General features: G+C 46.1%; 1 protein-coding gene across 1 annotated transcript in view; it reads left to right on the top strand.

Moving 5' to 3' along the window:
* LOC142775808 (uncharacterized protein C18orf63-like) overlaps positions 1 to 25,457 on the top strand; it is a 54,177-nt gene extending 28,720 nt beyond the window's left edge. Inside the window, exons 7-8 of the mRNA XM_075877927.1 lie at positions 3,863 to 3,949; positions 25,172 to 25,457. Coding sequence (XP_075734042.1) covers positions 3,863 to 3,949; positions 25,172 to 25,303 — 219 coding nt within the window. The 3' untranslated portion in view covers positions 25,304 to 25,457. The remainder of the gene's footprint in view (positions 1 to 3,862; positions 3,950 to 25,171) is intronic.
* The last annotated feature ends 313 nt before the right edge of the window (positions 25,458 to 25,770 follow it).

The following is a 25,770-nucleotide window of genomic DNA, read 5'->3' as shown; positions in this document are numbered from 1 at the left end:
GATCTTCAAGCACAGGAATATCGTTGTCTTTCATTAATTTTGTCGGAGAATCAGATGATTTAAACTTAGAAAAAATAAAACGTACAGCGCGTCTTTGAACCATTTCAAGTTTTTGAATGTCTTTTTTGTAGAAAGGGTCCCAAACCACTGATGCATATTCAAGTTTAGGCAAAATATACGCTTTGTACGCGAGCATTTTTAATTTCGGAGGGGCTTTTTTCAGTTTGTGCCTCAGAAAACCAAGCTTACGAGAAGCTGATGCGGAGACATTTGTTATATGTGCGGACCAAGAAAGTGTGTTTGTAATGGTTACTCCTAGGTATTTATATTCATTTACTTCACGTACTGGTGTTCCTTGGACGTTGTAGGTAAACGTGAATGGCTGTTTTTTTCTTGTCACACGTAGGAGTACCGTTTTGTCAGAGTTTAATGTCATTGACGACCGAGTACACCACTCACTAACTTGTGTTAATGCAAGACTTAGATCAACCTGATCTTGTTGGCATGTCACTTTTTTATATACTACGCAGTCGTCAGCGAACAATCGGATACTAATGTCAGACTCAACCATGTCAGCTATATCATTTATGTATATAAGAAAAAGAATCGGCCCTAAAACACTTTCCTGTGGGACACCTGATAATACCGGTAACGTGTTAGAAATATGTCCCCCCACATCAACGTACTGAGCGCGGTTTGAAAGATAAGCCTCTATCCAACTTATGATGAAAGATGGAACATTCAGGTTTCGGAGCTTTATGAGAAGTTTGCCATGGGGAACGCGGTCAAATGCCTTGCTAAAGTCTAAAAAAATTAAATCAACCTGGCCTGAAAAATCAAGTATTTGTGCGATATCATGAACTGTTGCAACTAGCTGCGTGCACGTTGATAATTTTTTCCGAAAACCATGCTGAGCTGGAGACAACAGGTTATTATTTTCAAGAAAATCGGTAATAAAGTGAGCAATAATGTGTTCAAGTACCTTGCAGCATGTAGACGTTAGGGAAATTGGGCGGTAGTTTTCCTTCAGCAGGCGATCACCTTTCTTATGCACAGCTACAACCCTGTCGAGACGCCAGTCATCTGGTAACGTTGCCGTTTTGAGTGATTCAGAGAAAACAGTGGTTAAAATATGCGATATTGGTTCAGCGTATCGACGCAAGAAAGAATTCGGTATGCCGTCAGGGCCACCAGAGGATTTTTCTTTTACGCCAAGTAACAGTGACAACACACCCTCAAAGCTGATAAAATCCGAATCAGGCAAGGATGGAACAAGTTCGAGAGTTGTAGTATCTTTTGAAGAAAACACGGAATGAAGATAATCGTTCATAATGTTGGAAATTTCTGTTAAGTCAGTAACTACTAAGTCATTCTCCCTTAATTTTTCTAAAGTTGGAGCCTTATTTCCCAAGTATTGCCAAAAATTTTCCGGATTATTCTTTAAGAAACTCGGTAAGGTCGATGAAAAATATTTATCTCGGGATGCTGTTAGTGCGCAAAAAAGTTCAGCTTGAATTTGTTGAATACCATCGGGATTTCTGTTTGATTTCTTTTTGGCGCGCTTTAGTTTTCGCTTAATGTGTACAATGTCGCGGGTTACCCAGGGATTAGCCCTCCTTGTTTTAACGTGGTGGTCAGGAACAAAAGATTCTAAACAGTGCAGTACAGCATGCTTAAAGGATAGCCACAAACAACATGACTTGAGCAGAACAGTAATAAAACAGACATCAACATTATTAGTTTTTTTTGTTTTCCGAATCTTAGATTAAGTCTGTTTTTTAACTACAACTCCCAATTCAGGCAATTTTTAATAAATAGTATTGTCCAGGTTGAACTTCCTCTGGTTTCATTTAAAGGGTAATTCATCGCGCAAAATATACCTCCATTTTCTTTTTTTTATAACTACCTTATCACTTATGCCGTAGACGCAATCTTTGACTTCATTTCTTGCTCTCTACAACCGTGCTTGTAAACAATATACAGGATAACAGTTTTAGAAAAAAGAAAGCTTCTCAAGGGCGGAGGTCATTCGTGGCGCTACGAAAGAAATACAAATACGTTCTTTTAGAGCTAGAGCTGAAAAACAATTCCGTTTTATTTCGTGCCAATAAATGTATACATACTGTATAACATTATGTTAAAGCAAAAAACACTGACATAGAAAAGAAATAAACTCCACGAACACAAGTTATCGTTAGCGCCAGTATATGGCGGCCGCATGAAGTCTGCAGGGATCATCGCAATGCTAGGCAAAACTGACTTTAAAGGGGCCCTGGCACACTTCTTGAGCTTGGTCAAAAAGCACTGCCGATCGGTAATAAAGGCTAGCGACAACACGCGAGCCAAATATTATAGCGCAGCACGCGGTCTGGAATTCACAACAAATGATCAAATTCAGCTGAAAATTGCTTTCTCTTCTCCCTGCAATTCACTGAGTAAATCCAAAAATCACTCTTAGTAAGTTCATCTATCAGCCATTGACCGATTTGAACATGAAGCGCTAGGTCGTTATAGAGATTGCCGGGGCAGGCCGGGACTTGTCCACGCGTGCACACATGATCACACTGAAAAAGCCGCTCGATCAAAGAAAAAAAAAGCAAAGGTGCCAAATGTCACAAGGCGCGCGTGACCTTATTCTTTGCGCCTGCCATCCCTCTCTGCTTAGCTTCCAGTGCTTTTGTCGGGACGAGAGAAGAGAGAATTCAATCGCAGCATGCGACGACTCTTTGTAACTCCACAAGCACTCGTTCGTGAGGCAATAAGCTATTCCAGAGAGTTCATTCGATGGTGACTTGAAAAAGTGTGTCAGGGCCCTTTTAAAAAGAAAAGAAAAAAATTAGGGTGACATATGCTAACAAGTGACGTTGACCTCGTCGAGATCCTAACGTCAGAGCGCATACAGACTCCCACTAGCATGCCGATCGCTGCCGTATAGCTTCCCGGTAAACTAGATTTTACTGGTGTTCAGATAAAAGTGAAAAGCTGGGCGGAAGGAAACACGACGTACCTACTTCCGGCTCAAATCGGAAACGCTAAAGTATATAGTAATGATCCATAAATATTGTATGTATAATGAGGCACTGGCCACTCATAACGAGAGAGAGAAAGAGAAAGTAAGGAGAAAGATGGGGAGGTAAACAAGGGCCAAGCCACGGTACGCTATTCTGCACTGGGGAAGGAGAGAGGGGGAAGGAAAGTTACAGAGGAGCAGAAAACAGTCAGTGACTGCGCCGACGCATAACGATTTCGAGGAAAGACAGGCAAGAATGCAAGTTCATAAACCCGAAATAATATCCCCTGTAAATGCCACTCATAGTATTGTACACAGCACCGTAATGTTGCATTGTACTATATTATAGTAATTTATTTGAAACTTAAATATATCTTTGTACCTCTGTGTACTGCCACCAAAGGATAGTACTAACATCAGTGTTATGGGAAGCAGAGGTTGTAGGCATACGGCAATCGTTACGCGCTCACTGGATTTCGTACCGATCGCAATCCCGGTGATCGGCAGACGCCTACATTGCCTGAATGTATTGGCTCGGTTCAATCGCACCGTGAAACAACTCGTTATCGGACGGTAGGCCATGGTTAGCTTATGTGGCAAAATAAGATACGCAGCAAAGGACAAACGAGAGGGCTCTATAAGCGAATTTAATTGAAACGTATTTCGCGTGCACGAGTCTTTCTGCAAGCGTTACCTCGCCACTGTCTCAGAAAAGCGTAACTCTACCAGCTTGATCTATGCTGACTCTACTTGCCCATAGCGCAAAATTTCAAGTGTTTCACGAATTTACCGGACAGCCTTACAATGTCAGTATCATTTTTAACTTGCACTCAAACTAATATGTTTTTTTAGGTGATGCACAAGTCACCTCGAAACAAAGCAAGCACCCGGAAGTGTTGGACCATTGCAGAAGTGGACAGCCTGCTCAAACAGAAGAAGGTAAGCACGACAATTTTCAGACCTATGCTCACTCAATATAGCAGAAGATGGTTGGTAAATTCAGTCTTCTCCAAACCAAACGAATGCGTTCGTAAGCAGCGCACGAAAGTCATTCACGGTCACCGATCACGTACTCTCGTCGAAGAGCCCTCGGTAAAATACTTCCTAGTGTACCTAATTTTTTAATTTAGAAAAATAGATAAAATTTTGCGTATTCCAATAGGACATCCTTGGATATCGTGGGGATTTTTCAGGTTATGTCGCGTATTAGATCAAGTTGAGCACGTGCACTCCAATTATTGTTTGTTCTGTTTTCCATTTGGGAGATTTATACGGCAGAAATACTCTTGGTTCTATTGGTTATTACGTAATATCGAGACGTACCGAACGACACCTAATTACTATGTTTTCAAGGGCACATCACAATGATGATTAATGTCACAAAATAAGAAACACGATGAATAGAATCGTAATCTGTAGAATACATGCTCTAAGGCTACTGTGTTTACATAGTCAGAGAAATGCAGATGGCGCTTTTCTACCAGCAAAACACGCCGTGAAAGGCTGCTCATGCGCCCATTGCTCCCTGGCAAAAGCTCCAGCCTGTACACTTTTGGGCATATACATTCTTTTGAAGAAATTTATTTATTTATTTACTTATACCACACAAGAAACCGAGAGAAAGAGACTACGCAAAGGGAGAAAATAAAGAAAAGCAATGAAGCCTACCTAGCTCAGCTCCTCTTTCAGAAGTCTAGCAGTTTGGGCTAGTTGGTATGCGATGAGGAGGAGGAGAAAAACTTTATTCAACAGAGGAGTTTGGAGCACGCAGGCTCCCGGGCCCCCGCACGACCCCTTTGCGCTCAAGCGTTCATTTGGTGGTGGTCCATGACGCTGGAAGCCCGGTCGGCCGCCATGGTCTGCTCAACCGGGTCCTCTGAGCGCAGTAGGGTCTCCCAATCCTCCCAAGTCTTTAGGTGCTCTAGGGCCCGCGGGGGAGGATCCGCCGGGCAGTGAGAAAGGATGTGTATAGCAGAAGCATGAGGTTCAGGGCAAAGGGTACAGGCTGAGGTGAGGAAAAGGGGGTGATAGTGCGATAGAATGAGAGGAGAGGGAAGAGTGTGAGTTTGTAGCTGGCGCCAGAGGGTTGCCTGTCGGTTGCTCAGGGACTTGTGCGGTGGGGGATATAGCTGACGTGCTGCCCTATAGGCCTGAGTCAGCTCGTTGAAAGTGTGCGCGCGGTCCTTCGTGAATCCCAGATCGGAGGCCGCGGGAGCCCGGTTTAAAGAACCTCGGGCTAAGAGGTTGGCGGCCTCGTTTCCAGGATTCCCGCAGTGCGCGGGCACCCAAATCAACTGCACTTGACGGGGCGGGGTTGCAGCGGGCGAATCCAGTATGCAAAAAGCAGGGACGTGAACTCGGCCTCGTGCAAAATTTAAGATTGCGGTTTTGGAATCTGTTAAGACGTACCGTGCTTCTGTGTTTACGATTGCTAAGGCAATGGCAGCTTCCTCTGCAGCTTCAGGGGACGTGTCTGGAGGGAGTGTGTGTGTACCTATGGGAGAGAGATTGTGATCCACCACGGCAGCGACCGCTTCATCACCCACGCAGGCTGCGTCTACCCATACGGCGTCTGGTTCGGCGCCGTAACATAGGTGTAGAGTTCTAGCGCGAGCTCTGCGACGTTTATCGTGGTGGTCGGGGTGCATGTTACGGGGAAGTGGTGTAATGAGGAGTTCGCGGTGCAGGGGTATTGGTATGGGGAGTAATGTGGGATAATCTCACACATTGGCGGGTATCTGGATTCCAAGAGAATGTAGAATGTGCCGACCAGTGTCGGCTTGTGTGAGACGAAGGTATTGTGCTTGGCGGTGCGCGTCTATAAGTTCCCCGATAGTGTTGTGAAGGCCTAACTTGAGAAGTCGATCGGTAGGTGTACTTATGGGAAGGTGGAGGGCTACTTTGTATGCCTGACGGATGAGGGCGTCCAATGTTTCAGTGTCGCGGCGAGAGAGTTGGAGGTAGGGGGTGCAGTAGAGCACACGGCTGAGTACAAAGGCATGAATAAGGCGACATAGGTCGCCCTCCTTCATGCCTCGGTAACGGCCTGAGACCCGGCGGATGAGGTGCGAGATCGCCCCTGCAACCTGCTTGAGTCTCCGGATTGTGTTTGTGTTCTTCCCATCACTCTGGATATGCATGCCCAGTATCCGGAGGGTGTCGACCTCTGGTACCGATCTGCCATTCAGTTCGATGACGATGGGTGGGGAGGGGGAGTTGCGGCTTTTGGGGCGGATGCAGAGCAGTCCGGACTTCTCTGGAGAACAGGTTAGTCCTACGCTAACTGCATAATTTTGCGTTAGGTTGGCGGCTGTTTGGATGGTGTCCTGTATGTCACCGTCACTGCCATGGGTAGACCAGAGCGTGATGTCGTCTGCGTATAGGGTATGTTTCAGATGAGGAACAGTTGCCAATTGTCGAGCTAGGGGGATGAGGGTGATATTAAACAAGAAAGGTGAGAGGACGAACCCTTGAGGGGTGCCGACACTCTTTAGTGTGTATGTTGGGTGGGTGAGCGGGCCGAACTAAAGTTCGGCCGTGCATGCTGTGAGAAAGGCCTGAATGTAAGTGTACGTACGTGTACCCACGTTCAGTGGAGAAAGTGCTGTCAGGATCGCATGATGCTCAACGCGATCAAAGGCTTTGGATAAGTCCAGAGCCAGCACTGCCTTTGTGTGGCCCGGAATGAGCGGGTCGAAGATGTCGTGAGTGATTTGTAGCATGGCATCTTGAGTGGACAAATGGGGGCGAAAGCCAACCATGCTGTGAGGGTATAAGTCACGGTCTGTCATATGCTGTGAAAGCCTCGCCAGTACAACATGTTCGAAAAGCTTGCCCAAACACGAAGTTAATGAGATTGGGCGAAGGTTTTGGAGTGTAAGTGGTTTGTTGGGCTTCGGTATGAACATTACTTTCGCGTGACGCCAGGACTGGGGAAGCGTTCCTTCCTTCCAACACTGGTTGAAGTACTCCGTGATGCGAGTGATCGATTTGTCATCCAGGTTGCGGAGCGTTGTGTTGGTAATCAAGTCGGCTCCGGGTGCGGATTTAGTGCGGAGAGTCAACAGCGCGGCTCTGACCTCCGCCTCGGTTATATCTGTGTCGAGTTCGGCATTCGGTTGTCCTGTGTATGAGGGAAGAGAAGTTGGTATGCCGGGCGATGTGTAGGTGTCGCGGAGTGTATCCAAAAGATCATTGGGGTTGTCCATGTGTGCGTGTATAAGCCGGGTGACGTGGTGCTGGGTAGTGGTTTTCATGTGCGATGGGTCGAGGAGGTGTCGGAGGAGATGCCACGCCCTTTTGGTGGTCAGTCTGCCAGCAATGTCGTCGCGTACCTGCCCCCAATTGGAGCGGCACAGCTCCTCCGAATGTATTTGGATTTGGGATTGTAGAGTGGCTAAGCGTTTCTTTAGCTTCCTGTTATGTTTACCCCGTTTCCACCGCTCTAGAAGGCTGTGGTAGGCATCCCATAGGTGAGCGAGTCGGTTGTCTAGTGTTGGAGTGTCTGTGGTGGTTTCAATTAGTTGCGTGTGATGTTGAATGTCAGTCTGAAGAGATTCCATCCAGTCGTTGATGTCGGTTATGGGATTGTCTGCGCGGGTGGTACGCGCAGCACGAAGAGCGTCCCACTTAATGAGTTTGTGTGTCATGTATGTGTGCCGGGGTGGTTTGAACGGGACAGTGACTTGTATAATGTAGTGATCACTGCCCAGTGTGTGCTGTGTTCTCGTCCATGTGACAGTACGGAGGGAGCGACTAAGCACCAGATCCGGACTAGTGTCCATACTGACACTGTTGCCTATGCGTGTAGGTGTCTGAAAGTTGTTGTGGACGGAGAGTTGGAGGTTCTGCATGAGCAGCCAAAGCCTGCGACCTCTATGTGTAGTTGTTTTGTATCCCCAGTCAGTATGTTGACTGTTGAGATCGCCGCCGATTAGCAAGGGATGTTTCCCCGCCAGTCGATGCAGCTCCCGGAAGAGGGAATCCAGCGAGGCCATCGGTTGGGATGGGGGGTGGTAAATGTTGGCAATAAATATGGAGGGGATGGTATGTGTGTGGTGGATAATTTCTGTTATTACACAGGGTGTGTCTGATGTGATGTAATGTGTCTTGTATGTGAGAGCGCGGTGCACAAGGGTAGACGCTCTGGGTGCGTTTGTGGTGTCAGAGTGTGTGGAGCTGTAACTAGGAAGTGTGGCCTGTGTGGCAGTATCTTGGAGAAGAAGGACTTGGGGCGTTGGGGAGAGAGTAGGAAGTAGAAGCTGCAGGGGCGCGCGCTTGCCCCGAAAGCCACGGCAGTTCCATGTTATATGAATGGAATTATTATTGGCCCGCACTGCCATAATGGAGCGTAGGGGGATGTATGAGCGGTGTTAGACTCTCGTTAATAGAGGTGTGGGGATCCGTGGCGGCACGTTGTCCTGTGAGGGGAAAGGGGGTGGCAAGCGGAGGGAGCTGTGTGAGGCGTGTCTCTAGAATGCAAACCATCCTCTGGAGAATAGTTTCCATGCATTGTTCTATCCGTGCCTCTAATTTTGTAGTTATGTCACTGATAAGGGCGTTGAATTTACTTTCGATGCGACTTTCAAGTTCCTGGGATGACGATACTGATAGCGCGAGAACAAAATGACAAACAAGAGACAAGAAGGACACGAGCGCTAATTTCCAACTGAGTTTATTGCGCAGAGCGCGAAAACAAATAGAGGAGAAAGTAAACCATGTGATAAAAACCATGTGGCACGAAGAGCAATGCATGAGTGAGCGGGGGAAAAACAAAACCACAGAAAAAGGCAAAGAAAATTATATAAGGAAACGAAACAGAAAAGTAAAAGTAATATAACTGTTTTCGCGCACCGAAGCCTTCGAGGAACCTTAGTTCCTTCTCAGACAGAAACACGGGAGGGGGTCTTACTAATGCATGACACCTGTTCGCGTGCCATCTGCGCGGCCTCAACGATAACTCGGGAGCGCTCATCCCTGTGATTATACAGCGTCACTGTGTCTATGAAAAGGGGCACACAGTTGCACTCAGTACAGTGCTGAGCAAGAAAACCTTTTTCCCGTTTCTAACATTGTTAGCGTGTTCTCTCAGTTGATCGTTCAGACACCTTCCGGTCCTTCCGACATCACAAGCACCACATGGAAGGGGGGTCCTATAGACAACTTCTCTGACCCAGAGCGACAGAAAAAAGAGGCCCGCGTAATTGCGGACCACAGAAAAAACAGATACCCAAAAAACTTCATTTGAGCCACCACCCGCAGCGCACAGCAACAGAGGATACCAAAAGCCCAATCAACCATAATTGGCAGCCCCCCGAAAAGCGTAGCGGTTCTATACCTTCGGGGAACCAGCGAGATGTTGGCGCGGATCTTCAAAAAGGAAGGGGTTCGTATCGCGCACGTGCCTTCGTGTACGCTGGGCCGCCTCCTCCCTAGCCCGAAAGACCGGACAACACTGGACAGGACCCCCAGTGTCGTTTACAAAATTCCGTGCGCCGAGTGCTCCTCGTCGTATATCGGCAAAACGAAAAACCCACCGGAACGACTGAAGCAACACGCCAACAATGTGCGGAGGTTCTACAAGGAGCGGAGCGCAGTCGCCGAACATGCTGAGACGTTGGATCACCCGATAATTTTCAAAGCGACGGCCATCTTTGAAAGCGAGCCGAACTGGAGAAGGTTGTTACTGGAGTCGTGGCACATACAGAGGATAGCCCATAACATCAACCGCTCTCTCGGAACCCTTCCCTCAGTGTATGCACAAGGATTGCACTCCACAGCAAAACGAGAGAGAAAGAGAGAGAGCAGAGGGTCATTATTCACGCCGCGAGTACTTTGAACACGCCGCTGCTACGTAGCCTCTCCAGTTACCCCTGAGGAAGGAACCAAGTCAGTTTCAAAACGCCAGGTTTCTTCAAAACTTTTGGTTGGAGTCTAAATCATCTCCCATTTTCATACCTAACCAGAAAGACTACTCTCGAATGCTTACATTCAACTTCCCGGGAACATGTCAGATACCCGTTTTATGCTTAACTCTGCATTCAGTTGATGACTGCTTTTTCAGGGGGTTTGTAGATTTGGTGAGAGTGATTAATTTGAACGGTGCTGAGAACAGGACACAAACTACCGCGCATTTTGTGATTTTCTTGAGCCTGCGTGATATCTGGTGTTTGTACGGAACAACGGCTATCTTTTCACACACTATCCGTGTTGCTCGAAATCTGTCCCTGCCTCTGCTCTGTCCTATTGGTCTGCAGGATAGTATTCCTGAGGCGTTTATCGCTTCTGTTGCTGAGACTATACGTGTTGTCATGGTGACCAAGACTTGCGCAATGATTGCTTATTAATTTGCAATTGCACAAGCATAAACGCTAAAACTTGACCAACATTGGTGATTTCAAGTACCCGGGGTCGTTAAGAGTGGACAAAATGACAAATGTACAGACAGAAAGACAAAAAAGACAGACAGACAGACCAAAATGTTTGCGTCGAAAGTCCCCAAGAAAGACTATCGTCTTTAAAAAAACAGTCAAGCAGCTCAGAGCAACGTATGTAAACAAGGTCACGTGGGACTCCGAGGAGGCGTGGGGCGCGACGCAATGTGTTCTCGCACGAAGCAAATGACTATGAATGGGGGGAGGGGGACGAGAGAAAGGAAGAAATAAGCGTACGCGCACAAGAAGAAGACCGGTACGCCACTCGCAGTCGATTGGAACTACCACCAAGAAGGCCAGCGGTACAGTGATGTGCACATTTTAACACGGGTCAGAGTGGAACTCATGATATGCAGCCGATTCGTTCAGAGAGATACCAAATCGTTCGGTCATGGCCTCGAAGGCCAGTAGGGGCACAACAGCCAGATTGCGCTCGTGGGAGCCACCTGGTAGGGCCCTGAGCACCACTCGAAGTCCCACAGCAAGAGCACTGAGGCTGTCGTTCCTCGTTTGGATGTCCCGTTGCTGTGAGGTCGAAGTAGTGGGCTCAGTCGTCGTGCTTCAGGTGACGGTGACAGGAACCGGCGGTTGTGAGAAAGCGCGCGGTGTCTGCGTCGCCGTCGAGCGCTTTTGGACGACGGTAGGGGCCGGCTGAGCTGTGGATGAGGACGGGGCCGTCGTCGTTGTAGTAAGCACGATGGGCGCACTCGTTGTAGGGCGAGGGGTGGCCTCCGAGGTAGTGTGGCCGGTCCGGCGAGCGCATATCGGAAGGAGCGTCCCTTGATGATAGAGGCGTTGCTGCCAGGGGTCCTAGCATGGTGCAGGGCTTGGTGGCGAGTCACGGTGCCCTTGGTTGAGGCCATGATAACCGCGGCCCTGCGATGAAGCTGCCAGGCTGGACAGCGGGACTCGGTTGCAGGGTGTTTCCCGCTGCAGTTTATGCAACGAGGGTGTGCTGCACACGATCCTGGGGCGTGCTTGATGCCGCAGCGCAGGCACCGTTCGTCCCGATAGCAGGTGGCAGTTGCGTGCCCGAAGCGGCCGCAACGGGAGCACTGCAGGGGCCGTGGCTGACGGGGTCCAACTGGGCGCCTTTGCTTGTAAAGCAGTATATACGGCGGGACGGTAGTCCCAGCGAAGGTGAGGGTGAGGCAGTTGCCTCTGCATACACCGGACACGAGGGGCACATGTGATGCAATGTTGTCGGCGAGGTCCTCGAAGGGGATCGTTGAGTCCACTCCAAAGACCATGCCAACACAGGTGTTCAGGTCGAGTTGTGTGGCTCGAACTTTGGTCGCGCAGATCATTCCAACCTGAAGTAGGGCAGTCAGATCGGCGGTAGGGTAGGTGTCGACAGAAACAAGGTTGCGCCGAAAATGGACCCGCACATCGCTGGGTGGCTGGGAACCCCGAAGGAAGGCGGCGATCGAATCCCCCCACGCAGCCAAGAAGCTGGCCTTCTTCCCGACAGGCTGAAAGACGATGGTGGCCGCATATCCACTCGAAAGAGGGTCACCAACAACGTAGGGACCGTCAGAACGCGGAGGCATGCTTGGGGGCACACCACGCTCACTGGAGGCGGACGCCGTTTGCTAGGCGGTCCCAGTAGTTGAAGGAGATGAGGAGGTGTTGTTGCCAGGAGGGTATCCTTCGCAGATAGACAAGGCCGTGGCAGGAGCCGAGCAAGCTCCGGTGTGCGCCTTCGCTTTGCTCGAAGCCCGGGAGAGAGCAGCAGTGTGAAAAACCATGCGGCACAAAGAGCAATGCATGAGTAAGGAAAAAAAAAAAGGCGGATGAGATTTCAACCAAGAAGGACGCATGTTTTTGCGCCCCCGTCCTTACCCCGATCTTCGCTCAGTGCTCTTAGCGCGCAGCCCTTTTAAGGGCTATATATGGCGCCTCAGCGATTCAACCGAAAAAAAGAAACAACACATTAGGAGTTGAAGGAGATGAAGGAGATGAAGTTGAAAGAGATGAAGGGCTGCTGACTTCCTGCGGCTGGGTTTTCTTGGAGCGTGCTGGCCTGGATTGTACCTGCTGCTGCTGTGCTGGCACGGAAAATGATGTCGAGGCTGCCACGACGGCATCCTAATGTGTTGTTTCTTTTTTTTCGGTTGAATCGCTGAGGCGCCATATATAGCCCTTAAAAGGGCTGCGCGCTAAGAGCACTGAGCGAAGATCGGGGTAAGGACGGGGGCGCAAAAACATGCGTCCTTCTTGGTTGAAATCTCATCCGCCTTTTTTTTCCTTACTCATGCATTGCTCTTTGTGCCGCATGGTTTTTGTCACATGGTTTACTGTCTCCTCTATATGTTTTCACGCTCTGCGCAATAAACTCAGTTGCAAGTTAGCGCTCGTGTCCTTCTTGTCTCTTTGTCGTCATTCTGTTCTCGCGCTATAACTATCGTCCTCCTTCAGGCTTCGAATCACTTGCGTGACGCTGCCACACATTTTGTTAAAATATGCTGTTTACATGGCTTAATCTTGCGCATGTGCACGTGTTTCCGAAATCCATCCTTAAATATATGCGAAAATTTCCTTAAAGAGTAAGTATACCGAAAAGTGTACCACACAGATCACTCAAATCATTTTTAATCACTCTTTGTTCTCCTTGTAACGCACAGTCGCATTGACCGTCGCTCGCCACTTAAGCCGGCGGGACATTTTCGTTTCACAATTTAGATGAGTTTGTCATACGCACCTCAGTAAACTTGAGTATAAGTTTGAGTTAGCTCAGTATCACTCAGGAACTGTTAAAGCACGTCACTAATTGAGATCGATTGTTATAGCTCTTGTCCTGAACACTTTCTTTTCAAGTGCACATTCACCCATTAAAAGAAGACAGTTCGTTCTTTTCTTCACCCTTGCGGCGAAAGTGCCAATATTGTTTTCCTTACGAATATGTAATTGTCATGATCTGTAAATATACTACTTTTTCTTCGTTTCACCGAAATCACGGAGCAAAGAGCGATTGTAAGTGAGAAACCTTGACATAACGAAGTCGGTAAAACCGGCAATGTACTTCATTATAAAAAAAAATTCCTGAAATTGAAATATGAAACTTCATGCAAAGTCGTAATCACCAAATGCTTCTTTTTTTCTTTTTCATTGATGTTTTATGGTCACGAATTTGTGACAAAAATTAAATAGATGCCTTTAAATCGATAATTTTGTTCATTCGCTATGCAGGCGCTTAACTGGATAACGTTTATTGATACCCGAATAAACTGTTTCTGACCAGCCAACTTCCGAGTTTATAAAATTAAAGTAGTTTATAATAAGCAATACTTGCCACTGTTTTACGAGCCGAAACCATGACATGTTCGCAATGGCGTAGCCAGGAGTGTGCACACCGGGCCTGTGTACCTCCCCCTTCCCCGTATCAATTTTCTGTTTTACCAAGGAATAGAGGTCCCAAAAATGACACTCGACCACATCTGTCTCGTGAATACCAATTCATATTAAGGGGGTGCCCCCCTTTTCCGAAAAAGATTTCTGTCTACGCCCCAGTATGATCGTGAGGGACCCCATGATGGGTGACTCGAGATTATTTACGACCACCTAAAGCGCTTAAAGGCGAACATAAATGTTTTTTTTTTCAATTTCGCACCTATTGAAAATCAGCCGCCGTCGTAGGGAAGCAAACCCGCACCCTTGAGCTTCACAGTAGTGCGGCAACTTTCATGCCTCTGGCTGTTTCCTGGGTAGTTTCTGCGTAGGTTTTATGACTAAAGTAGTACGCTCTGCTGTAACCTAAGGCACGAGATTGCAAAATGGGTCTACGTAGAAACGCTTTCACTTGACTAATTGGCTTATTTCCTGGGTGTTACAGAAATGCGGCTTTGGAAATGTGACCCTGTATGCTTAAGGCAAAAATCGCAGTTGCTCGCGACAGATGTTGTCACACATGTATGGAAAGTGATCGAAATGAAGGCCACTGACTTGGCCTCATGGAGGAAATTGTTTTTTCGAGTGTTCGAGTTCGCTGCTGCAAATTTAGCGAGTGCAAGGGCACAGGCAGAGCATTGAAAACGAGAAACTAATTATTATCTTGCTATTTGAATGAATGATTCGCATGCAGCACTTCAAGCTATCCACGTGCACAGGTTTGATTCCGCAGAAGTGTGCTGGGGTCAATACAAGTGGAACTAAATACATTTGCTCGATCATGTACATACGTGTCCACTGATAAAGGGAACACCTGTGTGCACAGCACGCTTAGATTTTCCTACCTTACGGAGGCATAGTAGCTTAAATATCCATCAAACTATAGTGGTAGTTGAAAGTTCTGACTCCTATTGACACACTGTCGATGTGCATGAAGATCGTTTTCATAACCACTTGCTGTTAGAGGGCCAGCAATATTGATGTTGTGTATTCGAGTGTTCCCTTCAAAAGTGAATGCTACTGTACATGGTTTCTCTAGCCTTTATAAAGGGCTTTAAATGTTATTGAACAATCCGTACTTGAGCTAAATCTAAGCAAACAAAAAAGTGTAAAAACAAAACAAAGAAAGCTGTTTTCCAGAAACTCCATACTGCGTGCCAAAATAGCACTGCCATTTTTAAATGATTCGCCGTTCAGACCTGATAAATGGTTCAGAAATAAAAAAGCGTAATTTTAAAAGCGATAAGAAATATAATGCCCAATGTACAATGTTTGTTACTTTTTAAAGACTCCATAAATATGCATTTTGTTCTACTTAGGGAAAAAAAAGGCCTATCAACAGTGTGGCACATATATCGGTGGAGGTAACAACTAAGCACCACAGGTATATTTTTAATAATCAGTCGCAACCACGCTTTTCTTAAATTATGTAAGAACTATAGCAACAACACACATGACGTCCCACCAGTAGTGACAGAATAAATAAAGAAAGCCTAGGAGGAAACGCAAAGAGACGAAGCTGCTGGTTAGGATCGGGTAACATAATATTTGCTGAAAGACGAAGGACAGATTGTGTTAGAAAAACTAGGGACCCTGTTTACAAAGTGTCTCCTGAGAGAAAAGTTACCAGAATTTAGAAAGAATGCTAACATCACCTTATTGCATAAGAAAGAAGATAACAAGGACTTGAAGAATTACAGACCAATCAGCTTCCTCTCCGTCGTACACAAGCTACTTACAAAGGTAAGAGCTAACAGAATTAAGACAACATCAGAATTCAATCAAACAAAGGAACAATCACGATTTCGACAGGCTACTCAACAATCGACCACTTTCATACTGTCAATCAGGTAATAGAGATATGCTCAGAATACAATCAAGCATTACACATAGAGTTCATATAGATTACGAGAAGGCATTTAATTCAGTAGAAATATCAGCACTCATGCAGACATTGCGAAATCAGGGCATAGACAAAGAATATATAAACATCCTGGAAAAAATCTACAGAGGATCAACTGCCACATAGTGCTCCACAAAGAAAGCGACAGAATACCACTCAAGAAGGGTGTAAGACAGGGGGACATAATCTCCCCAATGCTATTTACCTCGTGTTTACAGGAGGTTTTCAGAGGCCTAGAGTGGGAAGAGTTAGGGATAAGAGTTAATAGAGAGTATACTTAGTAACCTGCGCTATGCCGATGACATTACATAGCTGAGTAACTCAAGGGACGAATTGCAGTTCATGATTACTGAACTAGACAAGGAGGGTAGAAGGGCAAGCCTTAAAATTAATCTGCACGAAACGAAAGTAATGTACAACAACTTCAGAAGCGAATGGCGCTTAGAAATATGTAGCAGTGCATTTGGTAGTAGGGCACTTGATGTTGCAAAAGAGTACGTCTAGTGAGGAGAGGTAGTAACCGCGGAGTAGAAGCACGAGATTGAATTAACTAGAAGTGTAACAATGGGGTGGAGAACATTTGGCAAGCATTCTCAAATCATTAATGGTAAATTACCACTACCCCTCAAAAGGAAGGTATACAACAGCTGCATCCTACCGGTACTTACCTACGAAGCAGAAACCTGGAGGATTACAAAGAGGGTTCAACTTAAGTTGAGGACGACGCAATAGCGAGCAATAGAAAAGAAAATGATAGGTGTAACCCTAAGGGACAGACATAGAGCAGAGTGTATCAAGGAACAAACTGGTGTTAAGGACATCATAGTCGAAGTCATGAATAAGAAATAATGGTCATGGGCATGGCACGTTGCCGAATGTAAGATAAGATAACCGCTGGTCATTAGGGATCACAGACTGGATTCCAAGAGAAGGCACACAGGTGAGGGAGAGACAGAAAGTGAGGTGGGCAGATACATTAAAAAGTTTGTGCATGTAAAGTGACAGCAGCAAGTGCAGGACAGAGTTGCCTGGCGGATCATGCGAGAGGCCTTTGTCTTGCGGTGGGCGTAGTCAGGCTGCTGATGATAATGATGGCGATGCCATTTCTCTTCAGGTATACACTGTGGCCCCTTCCAAGCTACCCTGCAAGGCGGCCGTGTCAAATAGCTTTATTTGCATAATTCTTCTAACGATTTTTTATTAATAACATCAAGTATTTGTACTGTATTTGAGTCATCTCTTGTAATGGCTACCTCACGCTCCTTCTAATAATTATCGTGCTAATAACTGATCAATCACTTTGTGAAAGTATATCTAAAACAGGTGGGAACACTTCATTGCCATCTATAAACTAGCATATTGCAATTCTCATAACATGCTTCACACTTCAGGCTATGTTTGATAAAGCGAAGAGCAGACCAACTGGCCCAAAATTCTACTCTGTCAAAGTTGTTATTGTACGACTGCCAATTGTTTGATCGCCGCGCAACATACATTTACTTTCGCTTCTGAATTTCCTTGTGTAATTTTGAACTTCAAACAGGAGCTGAAGTCTCATACAAAAGCTGGAAGCCCTGCTTAACGAAATGTTCTTGCCGACCCTCTCAATTACACATCCTTACTTTTGCACGCCTGGCCTCCATGACTGCGTCTCCTCCACTATATTTACCACAGCATTCAGAGCAAGGATCAACATCTCTGGACATTAATTTGTAAGACTTCGATTAAACTGCAGAAAAAAATACTTTTGAAAAATTTTTTTCTAAAACTCGGCCTCGACTTCTTTTTTTGGTAGTGCTTCATCTAATGCTGCCGCTTTGGATTTTAGCTACAAGTGCACTTGTAGCCACATTCGGTTTTCTGAGAACCAGAACAGTGACCAGCTATACTTTCTTCCTTCTCTAGTTCCCAATTTTACAATATCATTTCCTTGCTTATTTTTTTATGTCAATTCATCTATTCACAATTCAATTTGCAATTACTCCACTTTTTCATTTATCACAGCTGCCTACCACAACCAGTTTTTTGACCATCCCTCAGAGGTGATTGCGCGGCCAAATACTAAGCGACAACTAATTGTGCTCCAACATCTCTTTATATATCATATCAGTATAAAAAAAGAGACAACTAACCTACAACGAAACACCGTCTACCACTAACGCATCTATAATGGCTACTGAATGACGAGCGTGTAGCACAAATCATTTCAATTTCTGTGTCCACTGCAGGTAGCCCAACATCGGACAACGGCAGCAGCTGCACATGTGAGGTCACCCCTGCTCATCAAAAACTAGTATTATAGGTGCTGATGGCAGCTTCACTATGACATGAGCGCTCACCAACTAATCTTTCTTTGACATAAACTTCCCTGAATTCAGACTCACCCAATTTTTTTTCTCTCTCAAAGAGAAATAAATTCAGAAGTTATAGGCTTGAATATCTAGCTGCAGCACATATAGATTGATAAGTGGGGTTTAACGTCCCAAAATTACCATATGATTACGCGAGAGGCCTTAGTGTAGGGCTCCGGGAATTTAGATCACCTGGGGCTCTTCAACGTGCACCCAAATCTGAGCTCACGGCCCTACAGTATTTTCGCCTCCAAAGAAAACGCAGCCGCCGCAGCCGAGATTCGATCCCGCCACCTGCGAGTCAGCCGTCGAGTGCCTTAGCCACCAGACCTCCGCGGCGGGGCAGCTGCAGCACCTATAGCATCTGTAAGTGCAGTCGACGTTATTTGTGCACAGGAACTTCTAATTGCGCTCCCCTACTCTCCAATGTAAAAACACGTGTAAAGCCGGCCTGAATAGAGTTAGTGTATATGCTCCCTATGGGAGCATATACGCTAACTCTATTCGTTACTATATTACTCTATTACTGTATTACTCAAATACTGTATATGCTCCCTATGGGAGCATATACAATAACATATACAGGTAGCATTTACAGTATCTGTAGGCCTGAAAACTGTAAAGGCCACTAGGTCTGAGTGAGTGAGTGAAACAACTTTATTGACGATCCGGCGTAAAGGGGGAAGGCGTAGAGGGATTAAAGCAAGACACTAGCGTGCTCGGACGTCCCGGAGCAGCAACATACTCGCGTCACACCCATGGGGGCGCCGCTTTTGGCCGCTGGCGTTCCAGGATGCTAAGCACGTGCTGGACCACGTCTCTTTGGTTGCCTGGCTCTCGGCTGATGATTTTACTGCTTATGGCAGTTGGCAATACTTCTTCGTTACCCGGCGGTGGTACACAGTCCCAGAGGAGGTGTCTCTGGGTGGCTCGCGCCTTCTTGCAGTGTTGGCATACATCAGTGGTGTAAACCTCCGGGCAAACGTGCTTTGCCCAGATAGGGGTCCATATGGCTTGCACTTGAAACTGCCGTAGTGTGGCTGCTTCTCTGCGTTGTAGGTCTCGGTGAGGCGGTAGGTAGAGGCGTCTGCTCGTTCTGTACCACTGCGAAACGTCGGCGTAGGTTGTGATAAAATACTCTCCGTCTTCGGCATCGGGTCGTTGCGGCTCCGAGGAATGCGTTGACAGAGACCTGCGGCTAGTTAGCGCGTGTGCCTCCGTATCTGCCCCCTCGTTGCGGTTCGGGCCCACGTCCAGCTCCCTGGCATGCGCAGGGAACCACTTGACGGTAACGGCAAGAGTATGTTCAACTATAGCAAGACCGGAAACCAACGTCACTAGGTCTGAAAAAACTTTGAATCTCCAGCGATTCGTTCTTGTATATATTCGGTCGATCTGCACAGTAAGTGAGCGCGTTTTAGAAGACGCCAGATGTCTTAATTCAAGGCTGCCTGCCGAATCATCGGGAGTATTTAGCTTTTAGGAGCGAAGCTCCTTAAGGCGTGGGCTGTGCGTCCCCTGTATGTAGCCACCTCTCGTTCAGTTCTAAGTATTACGCTAGCCACCGCCCGATCTAAAGGGTACAGCCATATCCATCCATCCGTCCGTCCGTCCGTCCATCCATCCATCCATCCGTCCGTCCGTCTATCTGTCCGTGCGTCCGTCCGTCCGTCCATCCATCCATCCATACATTCGTCCGTCCGTCCATCCATCCGTCCGTCCAAAAGATGCAAGATGTTATAAACTAGACGGCGGTACGTGTAGTTGATTATGAAAGATGCGAGGTGTTATAAAATAGGAATGATGCCACATATGGCGCGTGTCATCGTTCGATATAGTGCGGCGACGTACGCTAGGGGGAGCGTTGCAATAAAATCGAGTGGGCAAAATGTACGGAGGATTCATGGTTTACCAGGTTTACCTCCGGAGCTTCGCCCACTCATCATCATTCACTTCGTGGATATGGCGGCATTTTTTTCTTGCATCTCGTGGTCAATAAACTTTTAACGCTAACTGCACCTCAGAACTTCCACTTGCCCTCTCACCAACCACTACTCAGTGCTGTGAAGGTGCGCTGAGCTAATATCGAGATACAACATAAGATATTGACAAAAGTATTTAACACACATGCAGAATACCATATCAGAATAAATGTGTCCGATACGACTTTTGTCTTTCTATCTTCAATTGCTGTTGCAAATTTGTGGTTCACTTACAAACTTGCTCTTCAGTTTACAGCGAAAGCTGTTATGAGATCACAACTCTGGTCACGTGCAGTTGTCTGCCGCCGCCGGTGTCTCTAACCACCTCGCTCGAAATCGGAAGAAAAAAAAAAACCTAACACCAATGAGACAGCGGGGCTCGATACCGGGGCCGCTGGGTGCCAGCCCAGCATTCCACCACTGAGCCACACAAGTGCTTGGGACTCGTTGGCAAACTTGCCTTAGGCAGGCTTGATGTCAGGAAAGCAATTGCGTTAATAGGCCTTATAAAGCGTTTTAAAACAGCGATAGAACAACCAGTCGTCGCGCAAGAATAGCATAACGATTGGGTCGTCCAATGCCCCAAATCATTACCAAAGCTTGTTGTTGTTCCCCTACTAATTGTGGTGCATACCCACTTCAGCCATAATTCCTCATCGTCGTCAGCCACTGCATGAACAACTGGCACACGATTCCTTGCAAGCGTTTAGCGGATACCAAGATTATACGCATAATGACGAAAGATAGCATAGCGAATGTCAGTCAGCCTACTACCCAGAAATTATTACTATAAATGTCGTAGTGGGTATCAAGCGAGTGTGCTTGCAGCAGTCACCCAATGAGTATTTTGAAACGACCGCTCTTCTAGCTTTCGATGTGACTGTGCTGCGCCTACAGCGCAGGCCTGGCGTTTTTTATTTAGTTCTAGAGGAACGCACCAACTTTTCTCTTGCAGCCTGTGGCCCACACATGACAGTCATATATATATATATATATATATATATATATATATATATATATCAAGCTTTTTTTTTTCGTGAGATACTTCATGTTGCTTACGTTACCTTATGTTGAAAAAATGATTGTGAAATAAATATTTTATAAACCAGTTTCGACTTCCAGCTTTTAGTCATTGCGTAGATCGGTATCGTTCTTGAAACCTGATGCCGAACCTTCTTTAGACATGAGCCATACATGGGATATGGGAAAACAGCAACGTTAGATAAAATTTTGTTCGGACACCCCCCCACCCCACCCCCTTCCGCTTCTCACGGACTCAGTGTCCTGGCCCTTTAACGGACTAAATTTGGTGACTGTGGCCCGGGTGCGAGTTTGACACCACTGGTTTATATCTTCGTATCTGCTTAATCCACACTGAATAAACTGCACGCCTTCTATAACAACAAAAGAAATAAATGTTCATGTACAACCTGTACGGCCCGACATTTTATGCCTAGGCATAGCAACCGGCACTATACGTTGCTCATTGTAAAGTATAGTACAAGTACAAAAATGCCCGGCTTACATGTCCCAAAGATGATGTTCACATCATAATCGCCATCATGAAATTGTTGTAATACGTTTACTAAAATGGTTCCGAGTGCAAGCAATATAAATAAGAAGTTGTAGGTTTACTAAATTGCAAATTTGGGCTTCTTTGTCTTGCATAAAATGTGAACCAGAAAAAAATTATATTATTTGTGGAGTTTAAAACTATTAAAATGCATGAAAAACTTTTCGCCTGTCTGCAAGAAGCACATTGGCTACAAACCCGCAGGTCCCGGGATCGAATCCCGACGGCGGCGGCTGCATTTTCCATGAAGGCGAAAATGTTGTAGGCCTGTGTGCTCAGATTTGGTTGCACGTTAAAGAATCGCAGGTGGTCGAAATTTCCGGAGCCCCCACTAAGGCGTTTCTCATAATCATATGATGGTTTTGGAACGTTAAACCCCACATATATATCAATGCAAAAAGCACAGCAGCGGCTGCCCCAGTAATTTGTGCTTCTAAGACAAAGAAAAGGTTCCTATTCCAGTTTTCCAGTGCACTGTTTGACAGAAATAGATAAGCACGAAACAGTACGCGAAAAATTACGGCGATACACGGCACACAAATGATATGACTTTTAGCTTTTCACGAAAGCACACGGCCGCGACGGGCCGTCATTCTAACTTTTTCACTCCGATGTGGCGGAGTAATTCCAGTCTGACGTACTAGAACGGCCGCGCTTTGTGCGAGCTTGCCTCCACCGATTTCGATTTCGCCTGTTTTGTTCGGCGATAAATATCCGGAGCTAAGTGCTGCTTTCACGAGTTCCATGACGACGAATTCGCTTTGATGCGATTCACTGTAAAACAGGCCTGTGGTGGGGTGTAACTATTTAGGGATGTCTGTGTGTGTCAGTGTCCATAATAATGATTTATATGTGTATACCAACAGAAATAACTGTAATACCAAGAGTAGGAAAAATTTTTTTACGTGATCTGTACTACGAAAGCCATCACATAAGCATCAGTGATGAAGCATACACGTGCTGGAGATAGTGTCTATGCACAATCAATAAACTCATCAAAAGAAATGCAGTTCATGCGAAAACAGGTAGCAGAACTAAGCAGTGTCGATATGCTAGCACAGTGCAATTTGTTCTTTTTACTTGGTTTTCAAACTGCCTCATATGTGTCTTACGAACCCGTTCATAAAACCCATTTACCAGCGTCAGATGACGCAAAGAAATCAGGTTCATTTAAAACAAATAGGCAAGGTTACATTCACCCCTTGAAAATTACGTTGTACATCACGCACGCAGGAAAATGTCCCGTTTGTTGTTAAGGACACCATTTTAACACACAAACCAAACCGTATCCCCAGTAGCGTAGCCAGAATTTCGATGGGAGGGTTTGACCACTCTTTCCACTTGTTTGTGCGTGTGTGTACAGATGTATGCAAAATTGAAATTTTTCGGGGTGGGGGGACCATGAACACCGCCATCTACTTTCCCCCTGGCTAAGCCGGTGCGCATTCCTCCTCAGTACTTGACTATCGCCCCAGACGAACACGCCACACTGGAAGTCATTTGCTTGAACTAAATTTGGAAGAACTGAAAAGCGCCACAGTTCTCAACACACCGACACGGTAGCGAAACATCGCAGACGCTGCACGGCACGAAGTCATATACGTCGTTCAAATGAGAGGCTGCTATTACCATCGCCGGACTCTATAAAGGGGCATTCAGACAAGCCTTGCAAATGTCCCCCGCTCACATGGATGAGAAGAACAGAGGCGCACAAGTGTCACCAGACCATTCTGGTGGCTTGTACCGCCCGTTTCACTAGCTGTCTAGTACAGAACCACCAGCGCGTTGCCTCTGTATTTCCGACAACGTTTATCAATATAGCTTGGCCTAGAAACTTCGATTCTGGTGGCTTGTAACGCCCGTTTCACTAGCTGTCTAGTATGGAACCACCAGCGCGTTGCCGCTCTATTTCGGACAACGTTTATCGAAATAGCTTGGCCTAGAAACTCTGATCCAGGAGCACGTGCGACAGTGATGCCCAAAATCCGCGCGAAATTCCGCCATATCCCTTACCGCGGGGTGGGTAGTTTTATTTGTCGAAGAAAAGGTCCCGGTCGTCTCCGAGCTGGCGCGGAAAAGACGCGCACCATCGCTAATCTGTGACGTCGTTCTCACGTAATCCAGAATTCCCGCGTCTCCCCCGAGGTATAGTGCCTAGAATATACTGGCAGTATTCTAGGCACTATACTCGAGGCTTTCTCTTCGGTGTGAATACCCCTTAACAAGGGTCATGAGCAGTCCAACGGGCCCGCGACGCAGCAAAAAGCTTAGGTCTTTCTATTTTGACATGGGAGCGGCCCACCTCGTGCTAAAGGGAGTTCCGAAGGATCCAATAAAGTTTACCCATCCATCCAGCCACCCGTACAAGTAGAAAATGACACTCGAACACATGTGCCTGGCCAGCCCCCCCCATTAAATAAAGGAGACCTCCGTCCCCCCCCCCCCCCCTGCCAAAAAAAAAAGACAATTTCGGTCTATGCCTCTATACACACCTATATATTTGAAACTATTTCACTCTTTCAACATAAAAATTAACTCCCTATTGTCAAAACGAACATAAACCAACAAACACAATGTAGGTACTGACAGTTGAAACATTACTGTCTCAATCTGATGTACTAATGCGTAATGGCTAGTAAACATGGATTTGTTTGCTGCAAAACCATGTGATCACTGCAGCGAGTCGCCAATGGTTTCAGTGTTACAAGAATTCTGGTGTTACCATTGGTGTAGCTGTGCTATGCATGAAACGTTGATAGGAAGACCGCACAAAAGATCACTCTGACAACGCAAGGCAAAACACACACAGTGCTTCCTTGCCCTAAACTTCTTTTACGCTGTGTATCTCGAATGTTCAACCAACACGACCAAGCTTCGATGCTAAGGTGAAAAGCTGGTTTGGTGAAGCAAGCCGAGGGCATTACATTGCTTTTAGAAGTGCCTGTAAAGCATTCTATTATTTTCTTTTGTTTAAATCTGTTAGTAGTATGGCAGTGAAAGTCATCCTTCGCTTTCAAGAAACTTATAAAAATGAGCAGCAGTGCACTCACATGCAGCAAAACTATGAAAAAAACATTGAGTACATGGGATGCCATTACACCCCATTCATGGGGTTCTACCTATGGATGACACCACAATGTTCCAAGGCGCTTATTCCAATTCATACAATGTGTGCATGTTTCAATCTGTCATTTACAACCTGTACTTTAGACATATCCTCATTTTTACAACCCTGATCTTCTGCATTGCAAACTCTATTTTGTTATATAGCACACTCTTGGAATGGGGGCATAAACAGATACTCTATCTAACTCGAGCACTTCATGCCGTCTAGTGCAGTCAATTTGTGGAAGACTTCACTTTTTGATCGCATAGAAACAGCGATTAAATGATAGAATATTCTGAAACTACCAAGGTCCTTAGCTAACTTGCTCCTAAATGAACTCCAAGAAAACTATCAACAGTAAGCCAGGTGCACACCTGCTTAGCAGTAAACAAATTAACAATGCTAATTATATGCTTTTGGTTCCAGTTTGACATGCTCAACAAGGTGAACTCTGCTATGCTGCTTGCCTGGCTGTGTCACAACAATGTTCCTTGCAACATCAAGACCAAGGAAAGCGACACCCTGTTCAAGATAGCTCAGTACGTTGCTGAGGTTTGACATTGTAGCTCAGCATGCTTATAAAGGGTGACAGCAGCAAGATTACTGCAAGAATCTACTAGCAGCAAGACGACTGCAAAAATACTCTTCTTTTTCTCTTCTTATTTTGTTCTTTTATTTGACAAAATAAAGCTCAATGCCGTTGGATGTACCACTTTCTTGTACAACCACTGTAGTGTCACAAATCGCTTCCTGTGGTACTGCTGATCTTTATAACATAGATTTACACTATTCACAACAGACACACTCCACACAGCATCTTGACCAACTTGGGTGTTCCTGTTTTGCCAGGTAGAATGCCTCTGCCTATGAAGGTTATGTACACTATTTACACTGCCTCATACTGCGATTGACACACACTGTACACTTTAACACAGGCAACCTTGTGACCACTCCTCCTTTAAAGTCCACTGATTGCAGGGTCTTGTGCTACATCAAGACTGTGCTGCTCCTTTCTATACAGGCAC

The sequence above is a fragment of the Rhipicephalus microplus genome, chromosome X, assembly GCF_043290135.1.
Source record: "Rhipicephalus microplus isolate Deutch F79 chromosome X, USDA_Rmic, whole genome shotgun sequence".
In the NCBI taxonomy this organism is placed as follows: domain Eukaryota; kingdom Metazoa; phylum Arthropoda; class Arachnida; order Ixodida; family Ixodidae; genus Rhipicephalus; species Rhipicephalus microplus.
The sequence above is the reverse complement of the archived record's forward strand: the minus strand, read 5'-3'. Positions and strand labels throughout refer to the sequence as shown.